The 10,000-nt window shown below is 39.1% G+C and overlaps 1 protein-coding gene across 2 annotated transcripts in view; it reads left to right on the top strand.

Annotated features, from left to right (window-relative positions):
- Positions 1-10,000, top strand: part of ptk7b (protein tyrosine kinase 7b) — a 61,250-nt gene that overhangs the window by 35,197 nt on the left and 16,053 nt on the right. For both annotated transcript variants that reach the window (XR_012389015.1, XM_073920374.1), the window contains exons 6-8: positions 18-151; positions 9,476-9,742; positions 9,953-10,000. The exon at positions 9,953-10,000 is cut by the window's right edge and continues 89 nt beyond it. Coding sequence is in view for 1 of the 2 variants with exons in the window: in XM_073920374.1 (XP_073776475.1) it covers positions 18-151; positions 9,476-9,742; positions 9,953-10,000 (449 nt within the window). In the remaining variant the exon portion in view is untranslated. The remainder of the gene's footprint in view (positions 1-17; positions 152-9,475; positions 9,743-9,952) is intronic.

Below are 10,000 nucleotides of genomic sequence, written 5' to 3'. Positions count from 1 at the left end.
ATATGTGTGTCACACAGGGTGGTGGTGTATGATAACGGCACCCTGCAGATCTCTCAGGTGCAGCAGCAGCGCAGCACAGGTGTGTACCGGTGTGTGGCTCAGTATGGAGAAGACCGGCAGGTGTATGTGGAGGCCTCGCTCAGGATTGCAGGTGACACACACACACACACTGATCACACACTGCAGTTATTCACAGCTACAGACAGGAACCCAGCATTCACTGCATGAGTGTGTGTTTGCTGAGCTGAACTGCTCTGTTGTGCACAGAACACAACACACCGGCTCCGCGATACACTCATGCTTTACTGTGCTGATGTGTGTAATCTGATGTGGGTAATGTGGTAAAGGTAAAGCTCACTGGTGGCGTGACGGATCACACATCTCCCACGGTTCAGATCACATTGCTTTTTTAGTCATGGATCAGGGGGGCGGCATGGTGGCGCAGTGGTCAGCACTGTGGCCTCACAGCAAGAAGGTCGCTGGTTTGAGTCTCGGCTGGGTCAGTTGGTGTTTCTGTGTGGAGTTTGCATGTTCTCCCCGTGTTGGCATGGGTTTCCTCCGGGTGCTCCGGTTTTCCCCACAGTCATTTAGGGTAACTCTAACCCAACAACCCACCACACCCCCAACAACCAAACACAGGACCTGTTTCCGTCATCTTAATATTTGACAGGAGCCTAAATGCTTTCACACATTGATTTGAATGGCGCGGGGGCGATCTCTCTCTCTCTCTCTCTCTCTCTCTCTCTCTCTCTCTCTCTCTCTCTCTCTCTCTCTCTCTCTCTCTCTCTCTCTCTCTCTCTCTCTCTCTCTCTCTCTCTCTCTCTCTCTCTCTCTCTCTCTCTCTCTCTCTCTCTCTCTCTCTCTCTCTCTCTCTCTCTCTCTCTCTCTCTCTCTCTCTCTCTCTCTCTCTCTCTCTCTCTCTCTCTCTCTCTCTCTCTCTCTCTCTCTCTCTCTCTCTCTCTCTCTCTCTCTCTCTCTCTCTCTCTCTCTCTCTCTCTCTGTCTCTCTCTCTCTCTCTCTCTCTCTCTCTCTCTCTGTCTCTCTCTCTCTCTCTCTCTCTCTCTCTCTCTCTCTCTCTCTCTCTGTCTCTCTCTCTCTCTCTCTCTCTCTCTCTCTCTCTCTCTCTCTCTCTCTCTGTCTCTCAGTTCAGTTCAGTTCAAGTTGCTTTATTGGCATGACATTAAATCCAGTATTGCCAAAGCATTTCAAATATGAAACATATTAAAACCATTGAAAATAATAATTAATAGTAATACAGATAAGATATAATGACACACAAAAAAGAAAAAAAAAACAATACATTTGATAAATATAATAATAATAATAGTAAAAAGTTTAAATTATTTAAATAAGACACAAATTTACATTAACCATTTCTTATGGTGTGTAGGGTATATACATATTTTGCAGCTAGTCTAAATGTCAATTCATCCTCTCCGAGTATATGGTAAAGTTTTTCTGAGTCATTTAAATTAAAAAATGAATTGATCAATGTTTCAAATTGGGGGAAAAATATTTCTGTAGTCGTGCTGTATTTGGGGCAGAACAGAAGGAAGTGTGTCTCATCCTCTATTTGGTTTGTGTCACACTGTTGACATATTCTCTTTTCCTCAGGAGTCCAGGATTTTTTATGTCTGCCTTTTTCTATTTCTAGGTCATGATCACAGAGGCGATATTTGGAAAGAATGTGCTTTTCTTTTAATTGTTTTAATGATAAATAATTTGCCAACTGTGTGGTTCTATTTAGGGCCGAATAACATTTAAGTTTAGTCTGGAGGTTGAGTTCAGTTTTCAGTTTTTCATCATAGTTATATTTTAATGTTTTGTCAATTTGTTTGTGAAGGTTTTGTTTGGGGACGGGTTCGGTTTGTGTTTTTTCCAGTAACTCAGATACCAGTGTGTTTAGAGGATGAGACACTGTAGGTTTTTCATTAGCCAGAAGGGCTCTATATTGGACAGACTGGGGGTCCGACTGATGCAGGTGCAGCCAGAACTGAACAGCTCGTTTCTGAATCTCCAAATTTAGCGGGTATAAACCCAGTTCAGCCCTGCAGGCAATGTTAGACGTGTTTCTGTGAATATGTAATATGCTTTTAGCAAATTCTAATTGTGTTCGTTCAATTAAACTTTTATTCCAATTTTCTAATTTTAAAACTGGTGCCCAAATTTCACTCCCATATAGTAATATAGGTTTGATAATAGCGTGATATAATTTAATCCATGTTTTAGTTGGTAACTGTAATTGGCCAAAGCGTGATTTTATGGCATAGAATGCTCTGCGAGCCCTCTCGCTCAGGGTCTTGACAGCGAGATTGAAGCCCCCAGAGGCAGAGATCTGGATGCCCAGGTATGAGTAACTGCTACAATGCTCTAGAGTTTCTCCTCTGTATGTGAATTGATATTTGTGTCCCTGAGATCTGGCCTTCTTCTGGAACACCATGACTTTGGTTTTGTCCAGGTTGACCGTCAGTGCCCATTCCTCACAGTACTGCTCCAACAGAGTCAGGCTGTGTTGGAGACCCTCTGCTGTGGGAGACAGCAGCACCAGGTCATCCGCATACAGCAGGCACTTTACTTTAGAGTCAAGCAGAGTGAGGCCGGGGATGCAGTCGGAGCCGTCTAGAATGTCTGCCAGATCATTAATGTAGATGTTAAACAGGGTTGGGCTCAGGCTGCAACCCTGCCGCACCCCTCGACTCTGCTGGACAAACTCTGTTCTCATATTTCCAACTTTTACAGCGCATTTACTTTTCTTATACATGGCTTCTATAATGCTATATACTTTTCCACCAATGCCAATTTGCAACAATTTGTATAATAGTCCGTCATGCCAAATAGAATCGAAAGCTTTTTTAAAATCAACAAAACAAGAGAAAATCTTTCTTTGTTTGTTCTTTATGTTTTTATTTATTAAAGTATGAAGGGAGTAAATATGGTCAGATGTCCGTTGTTTTGGTAAGAAGCCAATTTGTGATTTGTTTAGGATGTTATGTTTTGTGATGAATGTCACTATCCGGTTGTTAATAATATTGCAAAATAGTTTTGCTAAGTTGTTGCCAACACAAATGCCACGATAATTATTGGGGTCGAATTTATCTCCGTTTTTATGTATAGGTGTGATCAGTCCTTCAGACCATGTCTCAGGGATGTCACCAGAGGATAGGATCAGGTTGAATAGTTTGGCAAGAGCCCGAATTATATCAGGGCTGCTCTCTCTCTCTCTCTCTCTCTCTCTCTCTCTCTCTCTCTCGCGAGATGTAGGAGAGTGGTGAAGGTTTGGTGGGGAAGAGTGATTTCTACTATCTACTAAAAAACTATCTTTTTTCTTTAATTTCTTATCTGTATCTTTTTTTCTTTCTTTGATGTAAGCGTCTTATTTTTTGGATTTATTGATTCAAGTTATTTGGTGAGTGAGAGAATGGCGTCGCTCGTGGATGAGCGAACGCCATCTCTTTCACTTCGCCATGGTGTCAAGTGTATGACAGAGCAAGGAGTTAAGGTGGAAGACGTGCTAATAGCTGTGGGAGAACAAATCGGCTGTGAAAATATAGTTTCGGCGTCTAGGATGAACAAAGCAGTTGTTGTTTTTCTTAAGGAAGAACTTTTTGTCTCGCAGCTTATTGAGAGTGGTGTAACAATTGGTGGGAGTTTTTGTCCCGTACTACCACTAGTTGCGTTAACGTCTAAGGTAATTATCTCGAATGTGCCGCCGTTCATCCCCGATGAAGCCATTGAGCGAGAGCTCGTTAGGTTCGGAAAAATAGCGAGTCCGATTAAAGTTATATCGCTAGGATGTAAAAGTCCAGAGCTGAAGCATGTGATGTCGTTTCGACGACAAGTCTTCATGTTTCTAAATGAACCAACGTTGGACATATCTTTTCGGGTAATGAATGAAGGTAAGTCGTTTATGATTTATGCTTCTACTGCTGGATTGAAGTGTTATGAATGCGGAGATTTTGGTCATAGACAGTATTTTTGTCCCCATAAAGTGCAAGGAAATACAAATGATGACAATGGTGATGTAAATGAGTTGGAGGGAGTGAAGAATCAAGTGAAACAAACAGAAACGGAAACGACAATTGAGAATGATGTTGTTGGGAAACAGCAGAATGAAGGGAATGTGATTCAGAGAAATGTAATGAATGATGAAAATCAGGCAACAGTGGTACAAGAGGTTGTAGATGAAAATGATTTGAGTTCTGAAACTGTGACTGCGAGTGCTAGTGGTTTAGTGAAGCTTAATGAGAAAATGGAAGGACCTGTAGAAGGCCTATTAGAAGATGAACATAAACAGGATATGATGGATGATGACGACACTTTCTCTCAGACTTCAGATTTTTCCGAAATGGGTTCTCAAATGGAAGACAGTAATTTTTATTCTCTACAAGAGATAAATGAATTTTTGGATGATACTTTCGGAAGAACAGTTGAAGTTGAAGATTTTTTCCCAGATACTGATAAATTTGTGAAAACGGTTCTTAGACTACGGCGTACTGTTGGATTGGATGAATTAAGTGATAAAAAGAGATTTAGACTGGGGAAATATTTGACAAGAATAAGGAAGCGTAAAAGCTCGTTTTCAAGAAAATAGGTAAATGAGTCTGAAACACTGGGTGTTCTTTCTTTCCTATTTTTTTCTGATCCTTGTCTCTTTCTCTTCTATTATTATGGGGCTTATGAAAATAGGTTCTTTTAATATAAATGGAGCGAGAGATCAGACTAAAAGGGCTATATTATCAGAATTTTTAAAAATAAATAAAATTGATATTATTATGTTACAAGAAATCCATTCTGATAAGGCAAATGAGATAGATTGGGGTTTGTGGTGGGAAGGGAAGTACGTACTCAGTCATGGTTCAAATTTAAGTGCTGGTGTTGGGGTTCTTTTTTCAAAATTTTTGAATGTTGACATTTTTAAAACTGAAGAAGTGGTAGCTGGAAGGGTATTATTTGTTCACGCACAAGTTGAAGGAATGGAATTTTTATTCATTAATGTTTATTCACCAAATGTTGGTTCTGAAAGAATTGAATTATTCTTAAATATAAAGAGTCAAATTTCAAAATATGATAATAATGTTTGTATAATTATGGCTGGCGATTGGAACTGTACTGAAGATTTTAAAGTTGATAGAAACGGTGAAGAACCTCATTTTCAGTCAGGTTATGTACTTTCTAAAGTGATAAAAGAGCACAATTTAATTGACGTTTGGAGAATCAGAAATAAAGGTATAAAGCAATATACATGGGTTAAAGTAAATAATACTCAAATTAAGGGGGCCAGATTAGATAGATTTTATATATGTAAGTCTTTTAATAGTAGAGTGGTAAATGCTGCTATTGTCCCTAGTGGTTTCTCAGACCACCATATGGTAACTATAGATATAAATAAGAAAATAACAGCTAGAACACAATATTATTGGCATTTTAATAAAAAATTATTATATAATAAGTTATTCTGTGAGAGTTTTGAACATCTTTGGGAAAAATGGAGATTAGAGAAAAATAATTATGAAACTAAATGCCAGTGGTGGGAAGTTGGAAAGGCGCATATAAAAGTATTTTGTCAGAGTTATGAATCTCAAATTTCTTTTAAAGTTAGAGATGCGGTAAAAAAATTGCAATGTGAAATTGGTGAAATAGAAAAAATGATGTTAGACAATGAAGAAGGAACTGATAAAAGTGAAAAAATCCATAAGAAGAAGCTAGAGTTGAAACAAATTTTACAAGAACAAGTCAAAAATGCTTTAATAAGATCACACTTTTGCACGGTTAAGGATATGGATGCGCCTAGTTCCTATTTTTTTAAACTAGAAAGAAAGGTAGTTCAACATAATCCTATGCTTCATTTAAGTTATCCAAATGGAAAAATTACGGACAATCCAAATGAAATGAAAAAAATTGCAGTTGATTTTTATTCTGAACTATTTAGTGCTGAGCAGTGTGATGAAGAATGTATGATGGATCTTTTTAAAGATCTTCCTAAGTTGCAAACTAAACAAAGAGAGAACTTGGATAGTGATATCAGTTTGCAAGAGCTTACAGATGCGTTACAGCAACTTTCATTAGGACGTTCGCCCGGAATTGATGGAATAACTACAGAATTTTATCATCACTTTTGGAACATTTTGGGACAAGATTTTTATGAAGTGGCAAAAGAGTGTTTTGAAAATGGACTTCTTCCAAGTAGCTGCCGAAGAGCAGTTTTGTCTCTTTTACCAAAAAAAGGAGATTTGGCTTTCTTAAAGAACTGGAGACCTGTTTCACTGTTGTGCACTGATTATAAAATTTTGGCAAAGTGTTTAGCAAATAGGTTAAAATGTTATTTGGAGACAATTATTCATGGTGATCAGACATATTGTGTACCTGAAAGATCTATTATGGACAATCTTTTTCTTTTGAGAGATGTGATTGATTTGAGTATTAAAAAAAATATTAATATGGGGATTTTAGCATTAGATCAAGAAAAAGCTTTTGATCGGGTTGACCATAGTTACCTTTTTAGTGTTTTAAGTTGTTTTGGTTTTGGTGAAAAGTTCATTTCTTGGATAAAACTGTTATATCATGATGTTTCTACGTTAGTGAAAGTGGGAGGAGGGTTGAGTGCCTCAATTCCTGTGAGAAGGGGAATCAGGCAAGGATGTCCACTCTCTGGACAGTTATACAGTATTGTTATTGAACCACTTTTAAGAAGAATAAGGAAAAATCTTAATGGTTTTTCAATACCTAATTATATAAATTGTGATAAGATAGTGTTATCTGCTTATGCTGATGATATAACAGTTTTTATACATGGAGAAGATGATGTTAATAATCTTAAAAAAAATATAGAGTTGTATGAAAAGGCTTCTACTGCAAAAGTAAATTGGAATAAAAGTGAAGCATATGCAGTAGGTCGATGGATGAATAAAAGACTTCCAGATCTACCAGGAGGATTAAAATGGGGAAAGGAAGGTCTTAAAATTTTAGGTGTGTTTTTAGGTTCTTCAAATTTCATGGAAAAAAATTGGGAGGGACTGCTGGAGAAAGTGGTGGCCCGATTGTCTAGATGGAAATGGCTATTACCACAAATGTCTTATAAAGGGAGGGTTTTGGTAATAAATAATCTGGTAGCATCTACACTATGGCATAGGATGATGGTGCTTGAACCACCACAGGAGTTGGTGGTGTCTATACAAAAGAAACTAGTAGATTTTTTCTGGACTGGTCAACATTGGATTCGTGCTGCACAACTGTATTTGCCAAATTGTGAAGGAGGGCAAGGATTAATAGACATCAAAAGTAAAATTCAAGCTTTCAGACTGATTTCAGCCCAAAAACTTTTGTGTAAAAGCAAGTTGTCATGGACTCATACTGCCTGTGCAATCTTGAGAACAGTAAAGGGGCTGAATTATGATCTACATCTTTTTTGGATACAAACTGATGAGATGGATTTAACAGGGATTACATCGTTTTATAAATCAGTGCTACAAGCATGGAATAAAACCTTCAAGATTCAAAGAATATTTGACATCCCTAAATATTGGGTGTTGGAGGAACCCCTTTTTCATAATCCAGTGGTTCATGGTACATTGATATCTTCGAGGAGTGTACAGAACAATATGATTAAAAGGAACTGTACAAAGTTAAAACATCTGGTCACGGAGGATGGATGGAAGTCGATAGAGGACATAATGGTTTTTACAGGACTGAGATCCCATCGTTTAGCTGCACGATTCTTGGAAGAAATACACTCCTTTTTGCCTGGACAGTATAGAGCGATTTTACAAGAAGAAGACTCGAGTGAAGAAGTTAAAATTCTCCCTCTGGTGGTATCTTCAAGTTGTGAATTTGGTGGGTTCGAGGAAGAGACTGGAATTTCTAAAACATGGACGGTTGACGGAATGTCTAAAGAGGTTTTATACATCTTATGCGTTAAGAATGTTCACAATGATATACTAAAAGGACAATTATTGAAATGGACTAAAAAGTTTGGACCTAATTTCCCCTTAAGAGATCAGTGGAGGTCCCTATATAAATCTCCTCTTGAGAAAAGAATCGGGGACTTGCAGTGGAGACTTGTTCATGGGGCGATAGCTACCAACAGTCATGTGTCTCATCTTAATCCAATAGTTAGGAGGGAGTGTGCTTTTTGTGGTAAGGAAGAGAATGTAGAACATTTGTTTTTAAGTTGTACACGATTGGAAGACCTTTTTAATGTTTTAAAAGAGTGGTTTAGAGGTTTTGGTGAAACCTTTTCTGAATGTATTTTTATAGGGGGAGTAAAATATAGAATGTCTAAAAAGATCCTTTTCACTCTTTTAAATTATGTTATTGGCACAGCAAAATTGTCTATTTGGAAAACTAGAAAAAACAAAATATCAGGTGCTGGTGGAATAGATCCAGTGATTATGTTAAAAGGTTTAATTTCAAATAGATTGAAAATTGAATTTACTTTCTATGAATTGGTAAGAGATCTAATAACATTTGAAGAAAAGTGGTGTCTAGGAAGCATTTTATGTAGTGTTTATGAAGAACAGCTTGTACTTAATTTATAAAAACAATAATAAGGTAGTTGGGTTTCATTTTTTTCTTTAATTTTGGTTTTTTAATCGACTCAAAGATGAATGGAATATGATGTGAATGAACATTTAATGGATTGAGAATGTTTTGTTAAAAAGAAAAAGAAAAACTGTATATAATAAAGCTGTTTTAAACCTCTCTCTCTCTCTGTCTCTCTGTCTCTCTCTCTCTCTCTCTGTCTCTCTCTCTCTCTCTCTCTGTCTCTCTCTCTCTCTCTCTCTGTCTCTCTCTCTCTCTCTCTCTCTCTCTCTCTCTCTCTCTCTCTCTCTCTCTCTCTGTCTCTCTCTCTCTCTCTCTCTCTCTGTCTCTCTCTCTCTCTCTCTCTGTCTCTCTCTCTCTCTCTCTCTGTCTCTCTCTCTCTCTCTCTCTCTCTCTCTCTCTCTCTCTCTCTCTCTCTCTCTGTCTCTCTGTCTCTCTCTCTCTCTCTCTGTCTCTCTCTCTCTCTCTCTCTGTCTCTCTCTCTCTCTCTCTCTGTCTCTCTCTCTCTCTCTCTCTCTCTCTCTCTCTCTCTCTCTCTCTCTCTCTCTCTCTGTCTCTCTCTCTCTCTCTCTCTCTCTGTCTCTCTCTCTCTCTCTCTCTCTCTCTCTCTCTCTCTCTCTCTCTCTCTCTCTCTCTCTGTCTCTCTCTCTCTCTCTCTCTCTCTCTCTCTCTCTCTCTCTCTCTCTCTCTCTCTCTCTCCCTGCAATCGTTGAAAATTTAGGATTAATCTAGAAGTTAAAAATGTATTCATCCGCGTTCACGTGTGTTCTGAACCGTGGGTTGTGATCCGTATGAATCGCTGATCAACCGTGATCCGTTACAGCCCTACAGTTCACTCCGCAATGAACATCTGCTGATTTACAGCATCTAATATAGTTTAGGCTATTTAGTGTATATTAATGTGTGTGTGTGTGTGTGTGTGTGTGTGTGTGTGCAGAGATTGAGGAGATGGGTGCACGCCTGCACCGTGTGTTTCCTGCAGACAGCATGCAGCAGGTGCGCTGTGAGCCGCCGCGGGGGCAGCCGGAGCCGCAGGTGTGGTGGGAGCGCGCGGGTGCTCGTGTGGCGTCTGAGGGTCGAGTCCACCAGCGGGACACAGAGCTGATCTTCACACGCACACACACCTCAGACTCCGGCCTGTACGTGTGTGTCGCTCGCAACACTGCAGGACAGAAGCAGCAGGAGCTTCTCGTCACTGTGGCCAGTATGAAACACACACACACACACACACACACACACACACACACACACACACACACACACACACACACACACACACACACACACACACACACACCTGAGCACATATATATTAATACTAATATATATATTTATATGTGTGTGTGTGTGTGTGTGTGTGTGTGTGTGTGTGTGTGTGTGTGTGTGTGTGTGTGTGTGTGTGTGTGTGTTTCAGCCTCTCCTGAATGGATTGTCCAGCCAGAGGACACGTATATAGAGGAGG

The sequence above is a fragment of the Danio rerio genome, chromosome 13 (genome assembly GCF_049306965.1).
Source record: "Danio rerio strain Tuebingen ecotype United States chromosome 13, GRCz12tu, whole genome shotgun sequence".
Classification (NCBI taxonomy): domain Eukaryota; kingdom Metazoa; phylum Chordata; class Actinopteri; order Cypriniformes; family Danionidae; genus Danio; species Danio rerio.
This window is presented reverse-complemented; position numbering and strand designations above follow the sequence as displayed.